This window comes from Candoia aspera, chromosome 7, assembly GCF_035149785.1.
Source record: "Candoia aspera isolate rCanAsp1 chromosome 7, rCanAsp1.hap2, whole genome shotgun sequence".
Taxonomy (NCBI): domain Eukaryota; kingdom Metazoa; phylum Chordata; class Lepidosauria; order Squamata; family Boidae; genus Candoia; species Candoia aspera.
In genome coordinates this window covers 66,066,156-66,085,858 of record NC_086159.1, presented here as the reverse complement: position 1 = coordinate 66,085,858, position 19,703 = coordinate 66,066,156, and the positions used below count along the sequence as shown (strand labels likewise).

The 19,703-nt window shown below is 39.3% G+C and overlaps 1 protein-coding gene across 1 annotated transcript in view; it reads left to right on the top strand.

Moving 5' to 3' along the window:
* TBC1D22A (TBC1 domain family member 22A) overlaps nt 1-14,809 on the top strand; it is a 173,782-nt gene extending 158,973 nt beyond the window's left edge. Inside the window, exon 13 of the mRNA XM_063307950.1 lies at nt 12,617-14,809. Coding sequence (XP_063164020.1) covers nt 12,617-12,745 — 129 coding nt within the window. The 3' untranslated portion in view covers nt 12,746-14,809. The remainder of the gene's footprint in view (nt 1-12,616) is intronic.
* The last annotated feature ends 4,894 nt before the right edge of the window (nt 14,810-19,703 follow it).

Genomic DNA, 19,703 nt, shown 5'->3' with positions numbered 1-19,703 from the left:
CACCCTCTTTTTGGAGGTTCTCCTGGTTCTTTGGGTTGTCCTTTTGGCATACCACATATCTTTCACACACACCTGTTTGGCTTTCAAAAAGGTTCCAGGACAAATAAATATTCTAGACACACAATCCCCTAAAGCGTTTGTCCCATGTGACTAGATTGGTAGGTGTAGTTTTGGATATATCTAAGCACTACTTTGGATAAAACTAATTTTCCTGCCCTAACAAAATACCACCCTAAGTAAATAGGCTGGCCATCTCTTTGCCACCTGACCCAATTGCTTTCAATCCAAAATTTTTTTTTTCTTTTTTCTCTCCTGTTTTTATCATCATGTGTCATGTTGAGGAGGGATTAAAATTTAATCCATATAAAAACACACACACGTTCCTAAAACTGGAATGCCAGGGGCAGAGTAGAATGGAGCTGTTCCCCCCCCCCCTTCTCTGAGTCATTGCTTCTCTGAAACTGCCCACATTCTCCCCCCTTTACAGTGGCAGCTGCAGAAAGAAACTTAAAGGATTGTCCCTGCGTGTGTGTAAAGATATTGTAAAAGGAAGAATCCAAAAAGATGGGGGAGTAAAGGATCTTCTGTAAAAACATTGCCCCTCCCCTCTGTCACCCTTCCATCCCCTCATCTGGATCCTCAAGCCTGTAACAAGCAGGCAAGAGGCAGACTGAAGGGGGGGAGTTTGGGTGAGACTGGGCAAATAATGAAACACACATACTTCTCAAACAATTAAAAAATAGGAAAGGATCGACAAAAACCTTTTAACTTTCCCATCATATGCATTCAAATTACACAAATCACCACACACAAAACCAGAATAAATGGTGGATGCAGGCATGGTCAGAACCTGCAGCCTCCCAAGGAATAGACTCACACAATCTCTCAACTCTCTTTTCACAACTCAAAACAGTTTCTCAACCTTACGTATATGCGTACATTCAGACAAACAAATACTCCCAGAAAGAAAACCGCACACCAATGCCTCAACAGGCTGTTGCCACATGCAATTCATCACAGCACTGCAGGAATACAGAAGCTCTAGCCGCTCCCATGCCTATTGGAGACAATCCACACTCAACTGCCCTATTGTGTTTTAACTTAACTCCTCTCCCAGAGAGCCTGCGTCTCTCCTGGTCCTTTCTGCGCCTGTCTGTTTCTCGAGCCCTCCATTCCATGGAATACCTCCTCGACCCAATCTTCCGAGAACTCCCCCTGCCTCCCCCTCTTTGGGGCCGCAAACCTTGAGCTAAAACAAGACATTTCCCTTTCTTTCTGCCTTCATTCTCTCATTTCTCCTATTCCTCTCCATCTCCTGGGTTTGCCCTGCAAACACCCTGTTCATTTATGGGCTCTGCCCGACTATCCTCCCAACCTTTCCCTTTTCTGCCCTATTTCAATAACCATCCTCTGTTCCTCCAGTGTCAGGAAGACTGATAACAAAGTCTGAATATCTTGTCACCTTGGATTGTGGGTTTGCATCGATCCAATCCACAGACTCTCAACTAAATCACTGACACTTCATCCATCCAACCTTCCAGCCACATACAGTTGCCAATCCTCAGCTCTCGTTTCCAAATTCGAATTAAGCAAACAACACAAAACACAAGGCTTCCTCAGGTCGGGCAAATATAAAGCTGGTGTCTCCACCAAGGCTGTTTTCTCCTCCCCCTTCAATTTCCAAGTGGTCTATAAGTTGTTCTGGCGAGGCTCACTTGTTAGCCCTCAAACAGGTCAAGCACTTGCTGCTTATTTGCTGGGCTATCGGGTCCATTCTTATTTCTCCTTCACTTTATTTAATTCACTTTTACCCAATTTCCTTGCACACAAATTAAATTGGTCACCTACTCACAGCACTGAACACATGGCACAATCAAATCCCATGTCCCTCCATTCACAGCAAATAACAGAAGGGATGGCATAGCCAAAAATTTGGAAGACCCGCAGCCTGGCCAGGGCTATGGATTTCCAAAAACCTGAAGCATTCCCCTTCTTACTGTGGAGGAGTTCAGTTCCTGAAAGGGACAGACTCACGTTTAACTCCTTAAGGGACACGCTCACATAGCTTTTCTCTCCCTGAGCTCAGGACAGATGCCCATGCCACACACACACATGAGCACACACACACTCTGCACCATTTCCCTCAACAAATATACATACCAATACACAGACAAATACCTACAAACAGAAAACATTTTCACATACTCATACAAATTCTGACAGTCCTGAAGGACTCCCAGGATTGATTTCTACCGGTTCTCTTCTTCCCCGCCATTTCCACACCTATACTTTCCTCATCTCTGACTGGCGGCGTCCTCCGGTGTTCCCTTTATTCCATAACCTCCCTCACTGTTGCTACCATGATCTTACCCTTCTGCTTATGTTTTTCTCTGCTTCTCCTTGACATAGATTTTCTGCGTTTCCTTTAAGAAATCCTCTATATTCTCCTCAGCCCATCTTGGTTACTGCCTTCTCTCACCCCGATCCTTGATCAGCACTAGCCTCCTCTCGACCCTCTGATTGTTTTACACCCAAGGTAGAGTACTCCAGCCCACGCTGGATTTGCTTTACAGCAATTTTAAGCCTCTGACTGTCGGGGGCAAAACCGGACCGGCCTCCCAGCAAGCGCTGGCTAGTTTTAAAGTCCGACCTCAATCTGTGGCATCGAGACGAGTTGCTGTCCTCTTTACTTACAAAAATGCCTGTGGGCGGGTCTGGCCCTTCCCAAGACACATGGTACCATACTTCCACATAAGGAACCTGGTCCGTGAGACCATTTCCTTCAACTAAGTGATCCGATACCCATCGGACATCCCATTCGAATCCCAAAAGTAGGGACGTTCGGGATTGACCAAGGGGTATTTTGGCCACTGTTTTGTGCACAGACTTATCATTTTTAGTTTATCCAATCCTCTAGTATACTTCTTCAGCCAAGGCATATTCCACTGATTAATCACTTGCCCTAACGGCACATCTGGATCCACCCTAGAGGCTCCCCGAGCCTCAGAGCTGGAAGTTCCCTGAACTCCAGCCTCCAGTCACCTAGGTAGTCTGCTCTATGCTTTCCCCATGACTGACCGCTCACTATCTAGTCTCGCCACGAGGACTCCAGCCCACGCTGGATGCGAATTTTAAGCCCTCTTCCTCTCAGCAAGATTTTATCAGACTCCCAGCAGGCGCTGGCTATTTTTAAAGTCTGACTCCTTCTATACCCGTCCCACGGGAACACTACAGCCGACCTGAGGCACCGGACTCTCACGGCTACCTGCAGGAACTGCGACTGTTTAACCACCCACACAAGGGCCCGCCGGTCAGTCACGACTTTCCAAGACTTATAACTCACCTATTCTGGTCTCTCGTCAGAGCCTTCGACTGGGCATATTTCTCAACTGATTCCCAAACAGTCGGCACCACCAACCGGTTGGCTTTCCTTCGCCCGCTGTCCCAAACAGTCGGACGTTTCCGTTCCTTCCTTCGAGTCGTCCTTTTTGAAAGGTGCCCGTGCCGGCGGTCCCGAGGGGTCCCGAGTGGAGACACTTCACCAATGGGAAGTGGTGGCCACTTACCCCCTCCTGGTCCCCTCTGGATCGGTCCTGGCCTCCGGGCTCCTGGCTGGCTCGCCAATTGTCAGAGTGCTGGAAAAAGACCCAACAAAATACACTCACCCGGTTCGTTGGCTCGAAGGAAGGAAGTTTATTTTCAACTTTGCAAAGCTGGGCTCCCAGGTTTTGGCTCTACTCGCAGGTAGACCAAAGTCCCGAGAGCACCAGGTTAAGCATTTCAAGCTCTTTTATTCCCTCTCTGCCGCCCCTCCCTTAGGAGGCTTGGCGTACAATCTTGCTTAAATTTCGTTCCTGCTTATACTAGCCTTTTCTCGTAAACCACCTGCCCTATTGCTGCCCCCCCCCCCTTTAGGAGGCTTGGCTCACAATCCTCCTCTTATTATTTGACACATAAGCATTTTAGCATCAGCAGATGAAAGCCAGTTATGGCCAGCTTCTACCACTTCCCTATTTCCATGAGTTTGAGACACGTGTACACTTTTGAACTTTTTACCTTTCCCTTTTTGAACTTTCTAACTTCCCCTTTTTCTGCAAGCAAGTTAACCATATCCTTACGAGAGCGAGAAGCACTCACCCCAGTTGCAAAGCTTCCCCAGCTGCAAACCCACTTGCCGGAGCATATGCGGTTTCTTGTGAGCAAGCACAACAGGGCATCAGAGGGTCAGTTACCCACATCCGAGTCTTCAACTTTCGTTAGTCTCTTCCTGTTTACTACTCCCTTGAATTTGAAGTACAGTTATTAAATTCCCCTCTCACATAAGGTATCAACAGAAGGCATATCCATGGATCCTTCTAAGGTCCAGGCAATTCTCTCTTGGCCACCTCCCCGAAATGTTAAAGAAGTACAAAGATATCTAGGATTTTGCAATTTCTACAGGCGGTTCATATAATACTTTAGTGACAGGGCTAGACCCCTCACACAGCTTTTGAAGAAAGGATCAAAATTCATTTGGGGGGAGAGAGAGCAAGCAGCCTTCCAAGAATTTAAGCGGTGAGCTGCCGATCGGAAGGTCGGCGGTTCGAAACCGCGTGGCGGGGTGAGCTCCCGTTGCTCGTCCCAGCTCCTGCTCACCTAGCAGTTCGAAAACATGCAAATGTGAGTAGATCAATAGGTACCGCTTCGGCGGGAAGGTAACGGCGTTCCGAGTCGTCATGCTGGCCACATGACCCGGAAGTGTCCCTAGGGACAACGCCGGCTCCAAGGCTTAGAAACGGAGATGAGCACCGCCCCCTAGAGTCGGACACGACTGGACTTTACGTCAAGGGAAACCTTTACCTTTACCTTTACCTTTGCATCCCAGCCGCTGTTAAGACACCCTGATCCCACGAAGCAATTCATAATGCATTCAGATGCTTCAGATATTGCCATTGGGGCAGTGTTATTGCAATATACAAACAAAGCCGAGAATACATTGCTTCCGTGTGCCTTTTTTTCACGCATGCTCTCACCAGCAGAGAGAAACTATGATGTTTTTAACAAGGAGTTGCTGGCAATTAAAGCAGCATTCCAAGAGTGGAGGCACTGGCTACAAGGTGCAACCTTTCCTGTGAAAGTTTGCACCGATCACAAGAATTTACAGCTTCTACAAAACACCAGATCCCTCACCCCACGCCAAATCAGATGGAGCCAGTTTTTCTCCCGTTTCAATTTTGTTATTTCTTATGTGCCCGGGGCACAAAACTGCTTGGCAGACGCCCTGTCTCGATCCTTTCAGGCAACCCCTGCCACTCAGCAGGAGGTATATTACAACCTCACAACTTTGATCAGTCTATGAGGGGGAACCAAACAGAGATTTTAGCAGCAGGCAGACAAGCAGAGGACCTATTTACAAGAGTCAGAGCTCAGCAGCAACAGGACCTGTATGCCAGGGCCAGGATGGATGACCTCCAGAAGGGCCTGCAAGACACTGCCCCCCCCATTCAATGTGGAGGCAGGAATCCTCTGGTATAGTGGGCGATTATATATTCCCCCTTCATTGAGGGAAGAAGTACTGAGACTTTGCCATGACCATCAAACGGCAGGCCACGGAGGTGTTTTCAAAACTCTCCATAGAGCTCTGAGAGACTACTGGTGGCCTAAGATGACTGCAGACATAAAGGGTTACATTGCTTCTTGTCACACCTGCAGACCAGCCAAGCCTCTCCCAGGGAAGCCCACAGGACTCTTGCAACCCCTACCCACCCCCAGTAGGCCTTGGGATACAATCTCCATGGATTTCATCACTGATTTACCCCCGGTCCAGGGGCTGACTTCCATACTAGTGGTGGTGGACCTTTTCACAAAAATGGCGCATTTTATTCCTTGCAAGGGCCTCCCATCTGCACAAGCCACAGCGCAGTTGTTCATGGACCATGTTTTTAGGTATAGAGGCATGGTGAATCACTTGGTGAGTGACAGAGGCCCACAGTTCACTTCCAGGTTCTGGAGGGCCCTTTTCCAGTCATTAGGGGTTCAGATCCACCTGTCATCATCGCATCATCCTGCTAGTAACGGGCAAGCTGAGAAAATTAACCAATGGTTACAGCAGTATCTCAGGTGTTACACCACTTATCAGCAAGACAATTGGCCAGCCCTGCTCCCCATGGCAGAATTTACTTATAACAACTCTGTGCAATCCTTGGCCAAGATGTCCCCTTTCCAGGCACTCTACGGGGTTAACCCTCGGGTGTTGCCCACCTCCTCCCAGCAGGGAACTGTTCCAGCCACGGCTGATTTTCTTAAAGAGCAACAAGCCGCACAGGAGTTGTTAAAGGAGCAGCTGAGCAGGGCAAAGAGTGCTTACAAGAGAGCTGCAGATGCTCACAGACAAGAGGGGCCAGCGATTGCAGTAGGAGACAGAGTGTGGCTCTCTACCAAGTTTTTGAACTCTACCAGACCCTCCAAGAAATTGGACTCTAAGTTTGTGGGCCCTTTCACTGTGGTATAGCAGATAAATCCAGTGACTTATCGTTTACAGCTACCAGCATCCATGAAAGTCCATCCAGTGTTTCACAGATCATTGCTAGCTAAAGACCCTCCCGCAAGTGCCTTACGATCGCAACTGCCCCCCCCCCACCTCCAGTAATTGTGGAGGGGGAGGAGGAATACGAAGTTGAGGAAATTCTGGACTCTAGGAGGAGGGGAAGGGGCATCCAATATTTCATACACTGGAAAGGGTACCCTGAGGAAGAGTGCACGTGGGAGAATGCCAGAGATGTACATGCTCCAGCACTGGTTCATCGATTCCATCAGCTTTTCCCTCACAAACCCAAGCCTCGCACTCTACCAGTGATTTCTCACTTGGATGAGCAGGCAGAGGAATTCGTAAGTTTGCACCTTCTACCCCCGCCTGAAGCCTTGACTCCAGTTACAGAGGGGGGGGGGCCCGCAGCCATCCACCTCAGGCGTGCATTTCCCAGGGGGGAGCGGGGACGACTCTTATAATTATCTAGCTATTTTCCAGCAGCGGCCACCTGGGCCAGAAGCGTTATCAGACCTGGAGAGCAGCACTGATTCGTCCTTGGAGGAGTTTTCCTTTGAAGACTTTCCATCGTTGCCCAGTTCCCATGGGACCTTAGAAGGAGACATCGAATCTTATCAAGACTCTGGAAGGGAGGGGGCTGAAATGGAATGTGAATCTGGAGGGGAGGGTGATGTCATGAGTAAGGATGGTGAGCAGGGGGCTCCCATCCAGGCTGTAAAGCGCATGCGTAGTACTGAGGAATTAGGTAGCCATTCAAAGAGACACAGATCGGGCCCGCCTTAGCCTTTGGGGTTTATATGTCTGGGTTTTTCCCACGCTTCTTCAGTTTGTTAGGATTTTCTGTTATGTAGCAGTAATAAACACTAGAGACCTATTCCTTGTCTCAGCGTGGTTCCTGGCTGTTAGGACAGAATTAGAATATAATTTCTGTATAAAATAGAGGAGGCGTCTGTCAATATTTGTGTTTTTTAATTTTTTCCAAAGAACACTTCTGGCCATTGAATCAAAGGCCTGTTTAAAATCAAGAAAGGCCACAAAGAGGGAAAATTTCTTTTATATGTATATTTTAATACAAGGTGATGAAGCACCAAGTTGTGATCAATTGTTGATCTCCCCTCTCTAAATCCAGCCTGTTCCTCTCTAATTATGCCCTCTGACAAAATCCAATCTTGTAATTTATAATTTAAATGCTTAGCCTATAACTTGCTAACTACACTCAATAAACTAATGGGTCTATAATTACATGGGTCATTTTTGTTACCCTTTTTATAAATTGGTACAATAATTGCCATTCCCCAGTCCTTTGGCATGTAACCAGTCTGATCTATATATGTGAAGAGAGAAGCTAGTAGAGGTGCCCACCAATTAGAGTTTCTTTTAATTATTTCGGACAAGACACAATCAGCACCAGTCAGCTGGGATACCTCTTGTGCTCTAACTGGAGGCCAGTGAGGGATTTTGTCCAGATTAATCTGGCTCTCTTTCATATCGCAAGCAGGGTCTACCTCCATCCTCCGTAGGAATTTCAATAGATTGCACAAAGTTATCCAATAATGAACTGTGGATCTTCTTCCTGACCCCCAATAAGTGTATTCTGCTGGGTAATCCCCTCCTACGGAACCATTAAGAATGCATAGATCCAGGCGTGCAATCATTTGTCTTGCACATAAACCTGCCCAGTTAGCTTTTAGATCTTTAAATTCTCTAGGGTACAAAGGTTCCTCTAATACATTCTCCTCATAATAGACCTTAAATTGACTGAACAGTGTGTGATCATTTAATCCCATCCTAGCATTTAAGTTCCCGCGTATTATTATTATTGATGCTGTGGGATATTTATCTAAGCAGCTGAGAATAAAATTTTCTATATGCTCCCAAATGGTACTAATCAAATGTTTATTCCAGAAAAAACAAATTAAGTCCTTAAACTTGTATTTTAGACTTCTTTTGCTAAGGATAGAAGGAAACTCACCCAGTGCAAAACTTGTTAATTTAAAGGTTAAATAGCTGAAAAACAGTTAACAAGCAATTTCTGAACGTGATTAGAAAGGAAGTATGTGAACCCAGTGTCCTTTACAAGGCACTGACCACAGTTTGAGCAAAAATATGGCTATTCCCTCATCTCCCAGAGCTCTAAACCTGCCGGAGACTGCTGTCTTGCAGTGTCTTAATGAGGAGCAAATGTCTGGAGCACTTATGGGTGATCTGAAATCCTCTCCTTGTTTGGAGAGGAATTATGAAGAGTCTGTCTATTTGCCGGCTCTCCATTCTGCTGCAGTCATTGGCTTTGCTTTTCATGGAGCCATCTTCAGTTTGCCATTTCTCCCCCTGAAGTCCTACCCATCCTTACTTTTCCTTGCCATCTGAGATCAGATTATCTGGTTCTGAATTTCCATCTGGAATCTGTAATGAACTTAATGAGGACCAATAAGCTGAAGTTGAAGAAGACAGAGTTTCTGGCATGATGCTTGGCATGATTCAGTATTGGTAGTTGAAGATTAGGTGACTTTGGTGGCTAGAAATGCTTTCTGTTAGTGTCAGCTAGCTCATCAGCTCATATTTTGGTAACATCCCAGTTGAATTACTCTAGTACATTGCCACGGGGGTTACATTTAAAAGCTATCAGGCTAATGTCAAATTTGGCAGCCAGAATAATATTTAGTACAGCTGTTTGGGGTCACATCATGCCAGTTAGGAGCTGTGATATATATTCATGGTATTGGTGCTTATTTTTATAGCTCTAAAGGTTAGAACCCAAATATCCAGAGAAGGAAATTTTCCTATACTAGTTGACCCATTACCTTCTCTTCAGGGAATCTGAAATTTATTTAGAGATCTTTTCCAAAGGTCTCAGGAGTGATATGTTGATGCAGATGTTTTTGGTTGTGTCCCCTAATTGTGAAATACTTCTTTCACGGAGATCCAATTTGTGCCAATATTGCAGCTGTTTTATAGCACTGTAAAAAGTTGGTATACCCAGACATTTTAATTGATTATTATATTTTATTATTTTATTTTATTTTATTATATTTTATTTTATTATATTTTATTTTATTTTTGCTATTGTTTTTATATCATTGATGATGGTGCTGTTTTAATGTTTTTATTATACTTTATTTAATTATACTTGTGTACTTCGTATATACTTTTGTAGTTCATGAGAAGGAAGGGCAGTTTCAAGAAGTTTTAATAAATGTCAAATTAGTCCCAAAATTTTAACTTACTTTTAGGTAGTACAAATCCATGAAAACTGTAGCTCTTTCTCGTGTGACTAGCATATAATTTTCTGACAAAGCTTTTGAGAATATAGGCTAAGAATCAATGCTATAAAAAGATACATAGATAAAGTAGAGAACCATGCAATTTATTTGAGTGCTCAAAATTTGGTATGCACCATTCTGAAAATCTATAGTAGTTTATTCCTTTTGAAACATTAAAGTAGACAGTAATATCCCCTCAATTTGTTAGCTTTATTTTCTGCATCTTAAGGCATTCACTAGTTTCCGCTGAGAATTTGAAATTAATCACATGGGTAGAATACCTCCTTATATTATTGAAAGTTTAATGGAAGATTGTTCTGTCAAAATGTCACCTTTTCTGTTTCACCTTGTTGAGAACTGTCAGCCCTTGTTGACCAATTGTAAAAGCTGACTGTTGAGTCAAATATAACTATCACTTATTTTTCTATTTTTGGTGCTAGGTCATCCAGATGTTGGCTAGGATTTTTCCTCCACAACTAATAACAGAATTGTCAAAGAAATCAGTTATAAAAACTGGTTTTACTGATTCATTTGAGATTTAGAATGATTCTGGAAACCTTGTCAAAGATAGTTTAGAGGAAGATGGATACAAAAAGTAATACTGAACAAATCCAGGTCAGAATGTAGAATTGTTCTAAAGAATAGTGACATTTTGAAAGGCAGCATGAGTTTAGTATGCAAAAATGAAAAGATGTCCTGTGAAAGCTGTGGATTGCTTGATAAATTTGATAAAGTGGGGTACACAAATTTGGTTTATTCACCACATTTGAAGGCTTATGTGAGAGACAGAAAGGGAGAGAGAAATAGAACTTCCTTAAGATTTAACCATATTTATATAGAATTGATATCTTTTGGTCTAAACATAGTTTAATTTTTTTTTCTATGAATCACACTTGTGTTTTGTTTGATCCATTGGTTGCAAAATGGGATGAAACCGTTAAAAATAAAGTAAGAACATTCTTTTTATATCAAATTGGCTTGTAACATTTTTCAGGTTCCATTTGCACATCTATTTACTGAGGACAATTCTTGATTAAAAGGAAGAATAATAATCTGAATGTTGGTAAAACAACTAGGTCCAACAAAAGTATTTGTTGCAATAAAGTTTAATATTACAATGGACTGACCTTCTGGACATTGAGCATTGATGACAATTGGCATAGTAAAACATTAATTGCTGAAGGCACACAGGAAATGCATGGCATACAGAGTCTAAATGCTCTCGTATTGTGAGATATGCCACATTATGCTACCATTTTGAGATGAAGGAATTAGAGGAATCATGTAATGTTGGAATTAAGTATGGATGAATTAGGTCCTTTTCCAATTTGCTTTGTTTTCATATATTGTTTTATGTTTCCTCAATCTATTTTAACTTAAACTTGGGGAAAAAAGATTACTCCATATTGAAATTGAAGGGAAACAAACAACAGCAGTATATTATAGCCTTGTGTTTATAAGCTCTCCAGAGGCATCTGGTTGGCCACTGCAAAAAAAAAAAAAAAAATGCTGGACTAAGATGTCCTTGGCCTGATCTAGCAGGTCTGTACTTCTGTTCTTATGTAATGTGTTGGCCCATGTGAAATGAGAGAAGTAGAGATGATGAGGCATGTCCTTTTTCCTGTTCATTTTATTGGTATTATTTCAAACTTTGGTTTATGTTTATTCTATTTATATTTGAAACTGACATATTGTACGTATGTGTTTTCTTTTACAGCTGGTCCATAACTGCACTAGGATATCTAACTATTAATAGCTGGCTTAGTCTTAAGGGAATTCATTTTACAAATCCTTTTCCAGTTTTTAAAATAAATCTGGTTAAAATTATTACAGGCTATGCTCTATTTTACTCCTAAGAACAAGTTTATTCTTAGAAATAAAATACTTAGCAAAGCACTCCAAAGCTAGCATGAATTACATAGTGAAGGAAAATCTATTTGCCACTGTTTAAGTTGGCAAACTATTTGTTTTCTTCAGATTTCTATCTCTCGGTTCGTAAATGTACTTATCTTTGGAGCACTTGTTCACATTGTGAGATAGATATGATGGTGCTTATATGCCAAGTTTTAACATTATTTCATGTAGAGATGCACATAAGCATTTTTGAACTGGACTGATCAGGCAGCATTCCTTGCCATGAATGCCTGAAGCGATAAGTGATGTTTAAAGATCCTTTGCTTAATAATACTCGGCAACTACCCTGGAAAAGATCTTTACAAGAAATAATTATTCATTTATATTGGATAAATAAAAGGTTAGATAATAAAGTTGTAAGCCCACTTTTTCCATCCTACTCTCCTTTTGGGGTGTTTGGCTTCAATGCTTACCCTCTCTAACCCGTATAGCCAATGACCATATTGTCTGCGGATGTGGGAATTATAGACAAATATATTAGAAGAAAGCTTCTGTAGATCAATTCTGGTTGTTTATGAAATTAACACATAACAAGACTTGGGTGGGCAGGAAGATCTGGATCAGGTCATTCCAAATGAGAGGGGATTAATTAAACATCAACGCTTTTTGCCATTATCCATTCTACTATACCTAAGTGGAATTTTGCTTTGCTTTTTTCTGTTTTGAATTACTGCTGTATTTATATGGCCATGCCGCTTCATTGGGTGATCTAAAGCTGTCAGGATCTCTTGCTCTTGAATAACATATGAGCTGCTCAGTATTTTATTGTGTTTTTAGAGATATACGTTTAGATGTCTAAAAATAACTCAAAATGGATGAATCCAATCTTGAAGTTTTGGACTGATATAGCAAAACTAACCAATGAAGTTAACAAAAAATATATATTTTGATTTCTTTGTCTTTTTTTTCCCACAAGGAACTACTAATCTTTTTACAGAATTTGCCTACGATACACTGGGGAAATGAAGATATCAGTGTTCTCCTTGCTGAAGCCTACAGGTTGAAGTTTGCATTTGCAGATGCTCCCAACCATTACAAGAGATGAAAAAAGCATGGCTCTGGTTGTGGCACCAAATCAGTTTCCACATTGTGATTGTGCTGGCACATAATTGTCTACAGCTCCTGTATTACTATTGAGCAAGAAGCTATGGGGCTACTGGATTACCAAAGAAATGGAGAATACAGGCTTGGGGAAAATCTTGTGTGCTTAAAAAGAAATATTCTTGTTCACTGATTAAAAAAAAAAGATACAGATTAAATTTTATCTTCATTATGGTCCCTTTTTTCTGTGGTAATTGAGTTACTATGTGAATGAAGAAAGTGTGTTATGTTCATTGGGATCTAATGACTGATTGTGTTGTCTCCATCAGCTTTGTTCCTAGTCAATTATGTTCATTATTTTGATGGAAGTATTTTTGCTGTCTGAGGTGCACGCAAGCTAATAAGAATAATCAGTCTTGCATTGAAAATGAGGACAAATGAATTAGGCAAGAAGGTCATGTAGAGGTTGTACACACTTATTTTTATTTTGTTCCCAACTGCAAGATATTTAAGTACTTTAAATATAAAGTTGGTTTACCCAGTGAAACCCAGGAATAGATTTTTATGGAACACAATATTTAAAACTTGAAGATAATGCCACATGCCTTGTCAAAGGAGATCCCCAGATGTTTTTACCCAGTGGTGTGCAGATAATGTTTACTATGTTATTTGACTTTAGAGTTTCCAAACTATATTGACCATAATGTAGGAATAAGTTTGGTTTGCCATAATGTATTACTAAGCTAATGCTTTAAAACATTTTTGAGCATGTAGATCATTTAATTTCAAGATTTTCTTTCCTAGTCAAAATCTTACTTTATAGGTGAAGAATATGTTTTGATGTGCTACTGCCTTATTTTGAATTTATAATATGATGGGGCACTTGACATTGTGTTTTGTTGTGGGTGTGGGTCCATGCGCCTCAGCTCTTAGAATATAAGCATGGAGTTGCGCTGTGTTGGTCAGGGTTAGAAAACTGGACTGATGAAGTCTTCTCAAATCCACTCTCTTGCACCTATCAAGCAGATTTCTTGATTAGTTAAGAGGCCACTTATATAAAACAAATGTGTCAGTTTAGCAGCTACTTATTGAAGAATTCAGTTAAAGGACTTTATTAATAATATAAACTATTTGGCTTTCTGAAATATTCACCAACCATTAACCCACTGGAGAGTCCAGTTTACTAATAGAATCAAGCAGTTAAAGTTTTTCCACTGGTATACCTTTTTATGCAAAAGGTGATTTATTCTTTTTTTAAGACTCCATATCTAGCATACAGTTGACCAAGCCAATTGTTCTTGATCTTTGTATAGAGGAAGGGTTGTTGGAAAAGTTAGCAGTGATGCCATTATGCTTCTACTAAAGTATGATCTATGAAAACCTTTTTATCACTCATATTGTCACTAAGTCCTGAGTCAGCCTGTACTATAAATGGAATAACATAATATTAGGAGCTCTTCAAGTGTGCCTTTAAGTCTTTATTTCAATACCTTAGTGTGTTTGTATATGTTGACTTCCTTTCTGTATGTATAGATGCCAAAATATATGATAATTACGGGCAATAGAACTATTTTTCTGGCTTTTCATAGGCTGCAAAGATTTTTCAAGGTTTATTGTTTAAAGATATTTTGTTCAGCAGAGTATTTACCCTATTCTTACTCTCTTTCTGGCATTGTTTAACTATGCATTTGGATTGTATTGGGATATGTGATTGTGAAACACAATCCAGTTCCATTTGATTTCATTTTCAAATACATACTGTTTAATAGCTTTACTGAACAAAACAGAGTAGTTCTGGTATTACTGTAACACAGAAGCATGGTCACAAATGGGGATACAATTAGTGAGAGGTTCCAAGTCAACAATGATCTGATGGAGCTACATTATTGAGGAGTTGCACCATCACTTTTTGTTTAAGTATCTGCATTAATTTTAATCCTATTATCCATCCACTAACATCCCATGCAAAGTAATTCACAATAGGTTCTTGAATTTAATCATATAATGAAGTGACATTTAGTTTTGCAGTATTTCCCCCATGAAGTCTGTAAGTCAAAGGATATATATATCTATATATCTATATCTTAAACATAACAACACTTTAAAGTTCAGTGCATTATTATTTTTAAGTTGTCAGATTGTGTAAAACAAAACAACCCCCCCCCCAAAAGCAGCTGAAATGTAATGAGAATGATAATTGTATGAATCATAAAAAAAGAAAATAGGACATGGATTTGTAGTTTTTAAACTGTGTAATTTACATAGGAATTTCCCTTATGTAAAACACATGTTACTGTGTTAAATATATTAAGAGAAATGAAAAAAAAACTTTAATTCTGTTTGATATGACTTTCAAGCTTTCTTAGTATCATTATTGCTTCCTGTTCAAAACTGAATAATACTTCATGCTGTGAAAAAAAAAACCCCTGAGCACATCAGAAAGTGGGAGTGAATCTATCCTCCAATGTTGTGTTATAAAAATGGGGTATTTTATGGAAAGCTGATATCATTCTGGCCGTATTTTCTCTATGTACTTATTTTTCTATTTCTTTTTCCTTGAAATTGTGTTTTGATTTTTTTGTATAACTCAGGAAAAGTGCCATCTCAACCAAATGTTACATGGAAGAAATATTTATGCCACTTTTACATCCCTTTGTTAAAATTTTGAATTGCTATCTAATATCAATATTCTTCCATTTAATATTTACTAGTGTAGGAAAGATATTGGAACAATTCAATAATTTAGCATGATCTGTAATGTCATATTGAAGGCCTAAAGGCCCTCTTGTCATAAATGCAATATTAACTGTACACTGCAGATAACCAATTTATATCTATAGTATACGCTTAGTAATGTAAATAAAAACAATGTACTAAATATGTAAATATAAAATATGAAAGATATAACTATCTTGCAATCACCTGTACATCTCAAATATACTATAACAAACTAGTTGCACTAGTCTTTAATTTCATATGGAAAAGCCCATAGATTTGTATTACATCAATAAAATGTAATTGATACCCAAGATTATGTGTATATGTGTGCATTATATAATTTTTAGAATTAACAATAGTAGCATCTAATTTCAAATGAATAAACCTACTTTTTATGTCACAATATCTAGATATAATGAACTCTTAAGGAGAAAAGAGTGACATTATTTTAATGGCAAAGACTGTATGATCAATGCAGAAAATAAATGTGCATGCTGCCAAATACACAAATTTAATATTACTGGTAGAGAGAGACCAAGGTTTGCAAACAAAGCAATAGACATAATGGTAAGATTTCAGTCCTGACATCTGATATTGACCTTGTGCTGTCTCATTTTAGCTAAGAGTTTTAAGACAATTGAAGCAATATAGTATATTTTTAAAAGCATGTTTAATGAAATATAACTGTTCTTATAAGTGCTTGTTCTTTTACATAACTATTTTTGTCACACAAGCCTTTTAAGAATTAAAAAAATAGGTCTTGTATAGCTGAAGGGGAAAAAGAACACAGCTTGATGTTGAATGTAGCAAAAATGAGATAATGCCGATTTACTCCAGGTGAAAGAACAGGATTAAAGTTTTAAAAGTTGATTTTCTTACATTCTTAGCCCCTACTCACCCAGACATTTTGCTGTCTAGTAACCTTCCTTGTAATACGTGTACAAACTGTGCTACCTGTTCTATAAGGATCCGTTACATTTATGTAGGGATTTTTATTTTAAATGTCCTTTTAAAAAAATAAGACAAAAATATGCTGGAAAAACATGTATGAAAAAGGACCTGTTTTCCCTTGGATTGTCATCAAAATCTTACCAAATTTCTGAACCTGTGATGCATGTCAGACTTGAAGAAAATGTTTTGTTGGGTTTCATTTTCTTACTAAAGTGCTGGAGCCTCTTCCTCTGCTAAAAGAACATTTTATAAAAATTTTATAAAAACTGTAATAAATTCATCCAGCTTTGCATGGAGCCCTGCAGAGAAGAATCAAAGGAGATATATTGGTTTATCAAATTCTAAGGAGAAAATAATAACATTAATCATTTACTTGTGTTTCCTCATGCATATGTTGATTTATTATTTCACTTTATAAACCTTGTTTATTAAGAATTGGTGTATAGATAGCAAATATCTCTGTGGCTAAGATAATGATAGTAGTCTTTCAATTTCAAATTATCTTGTGTCCATTAACCAGCAGGGTCACATCAAGGAGATCTGTAGAAAGCATGGATTTATTGAGGAAGGATTATTCTGGAAAACAAGCTTTTTTTAAATTGTCAGTGATGGTTAAAGGAATATATGAAAAGCTTATTCTGATATATGTATTTCATCTAGGTGTTTATGTTTTTAATATATATCTACTGGGATTTTTGACTTCTGCTGGAATATTACCAGACAAAGGAAAAAGATAAAACTGAAGCAAAATCAGCATAAAATCCATACTGTGGCAGGCACTGGGAAGTATAAAACAGTCTAGCAAGAAACTCAATTTCCTGGTCCAAAAGCAAACGAAATATCACGATAGGGTAGCATTTTTAATAATGTAGAGCCTGAAATTGGACACATCTCAAGCGTTATCCAGAACAAAGCTTTCTATAATTTTGATTGTGGCTGGCTTTCAACCATCAGAATGAAAAACAAGGACTGCTAACATCACACTTTGGGGACATTTGTTTAACTGTGATTTATTGAGTAAAGTGCAGGTGGCCAGATTCAATGTAACATGCTAAGCCAATAAGCCACAGTTGGGTACATACAACACACAATACCAAAACGAACTCTGAGGAGTGAACCCAGTCACTAATGCTCATATCAACAACATTGCCTTTTAGTTCCATCATGATTTTATTTTTCGTCTGGAGAAGTTAAACAATTCTCAAGTTTTACTCCCTCATCCCTTCTGTTGAGCAATATTCTAGGTTCCTGTTATCTCTTTGGGACTTGGCACTCTTTTATTTGTAAAATTCAGAAAGGCAGAGCACAAGGATGTCTTAACACGTGCTTTAGCACGTACTTCTGCAGTAATTCTGGATGGCATCTCTTCATTTTTTTCCCAGCCTTGGTCATTGCTATATTGCTTCCTAGGGCTCCTTGCTGTGGCATGATCAAAAAGGGAGAGTGATTGCCAAGCTAGAAGGTAATTACCCCTCCTGTGTCCCTTATGGACAGCCTTAGGATTCTATTAATGAAACTTGCTAACAATGAAGTTGTATTTTATGCTTGGCAACCATCAGCACTCTGGATAGAAACCCTGGAGATCCTCATGGTGAAAGTCAGAAAATCTGCCAATGCATCATGTGCGCCTGCTACACTGAATAATTAAAACAATTTAATTTGAACAGCTTCCATTTGCCATTTTCTGGCTTTAATATCTCATATTAAGTGATTGTACCAGTCAAGGAAAACAAAAATGGGCTTTGTTGATTTTCAAGTCCATTTGAGTTAACTAGTTCCACTTTTAAAAGACTGCTTTTTAAGCATTGGATTTCTCAAAGATTGTTGTGAGATGCGGCTATTGTGCTTTCTCCTGGGAATATAGTACATCTAATTCAAGGCATTTTTTCCTATTATCGACAAACATAATTTTTTAGTCTTTTTTATTGGACAATCTGTTACTATATTGCTAAAAAAATAGTCAGAAAGGGCTGTTGAACCACAATAGCGAAAACAGTTGAAACTGGTATTTGCACTACATAAAGTGAACTTCTACTATGAGATTTTTGGGTTAGTTACTGATTTTCTTCTTAACTGCTATCATGAGTTTGCTGCTTTTTATCTTCCTATACCACATGGAAAAATTGTCTTCAATCCAACAGGAAATATTGAGTTGAGGCTTGCCAGTGTGATATTCTGAGGAAACTAAATCAGGGCTAAAAGAATGTAGAAAATATGGTTGATTCCTCTCAAATAGAGTCATTGCTATGACCCCTGATTTTCCCCATTTTTTCAACTCAGTTACAGCTATAATCTTACACACACACACACGCACACAGAAAATCTAAATACTGTAAGCAAGAAGAGAATTGGAAAAAGAGAAGCACCCCATGGGTTTTCCTGAAAACACTGAAAACCTACCCACAATGTGTCTCTAATGAACTGAGCATTAAAATATGAAGGTGCTTCATAAACATTTTCAGTTGATGTTGGCTTGCACTCACCACTGCTAATGTTTATTTCCTCTCTTTTTATACTCCTGTATAATGAATATACAACATCCTATTCAGGATGATGTTTCATAATGCTGATGGAGACGATATCTTACCAATGCTTATGCTTTTATTAGGCCGTTAGGTGTTTATGATGTCAATGGATTCTGTTGTTTGATTGGTGTATTAGTCTGTATGAACGAACCTGACTGGGAAATGATCCAAGTTATTTGAAACATTTTGGCATTGCTCCATTTCATTGCTGTAACTGATTGACTCTTGGTTTGGATGGATTCATTGATATTAGGCAGCTATAATTATTTTAACACATATTTTTAATAAACCCACAATTTAAAGAAGTGTGGCTGGAATTCATACTGTAGGGGTGAGCAGGTGATAGATGTGGATATACTTTTTTAAAATATATTTTTTATTGAAAGAATTTTACACAAGACTAAAAAACTACAGAAACTTAAACAGAAAAATAGAAATAAAAGAAAAAGTAAGGGATAGCAAAAGACAAAGAAAAAAGAAAAAATGTCTAAAGAAGCAACTTCCAGTCTTCTTTGCAGCAGTTATATATATGATAGTTACCATCTATGCCCTCCCAGATTACATATCTTGGTTCCCTTCTTCCCATAAATAACCTTTTTAATCAGTAAATCCAGAAATCAGCAGGTCATTTTTATCCATTTTCAGCAAAAAGTCCATAAAGGGTTTCCATGCTTTTATAAAAGTAACTTATTGTTTCCTTCTTAATCAAACAAGTCAATTTAGCCATTTCTGCAAGCTCTGCCATCTTCATGATCCATTCCTCCATTA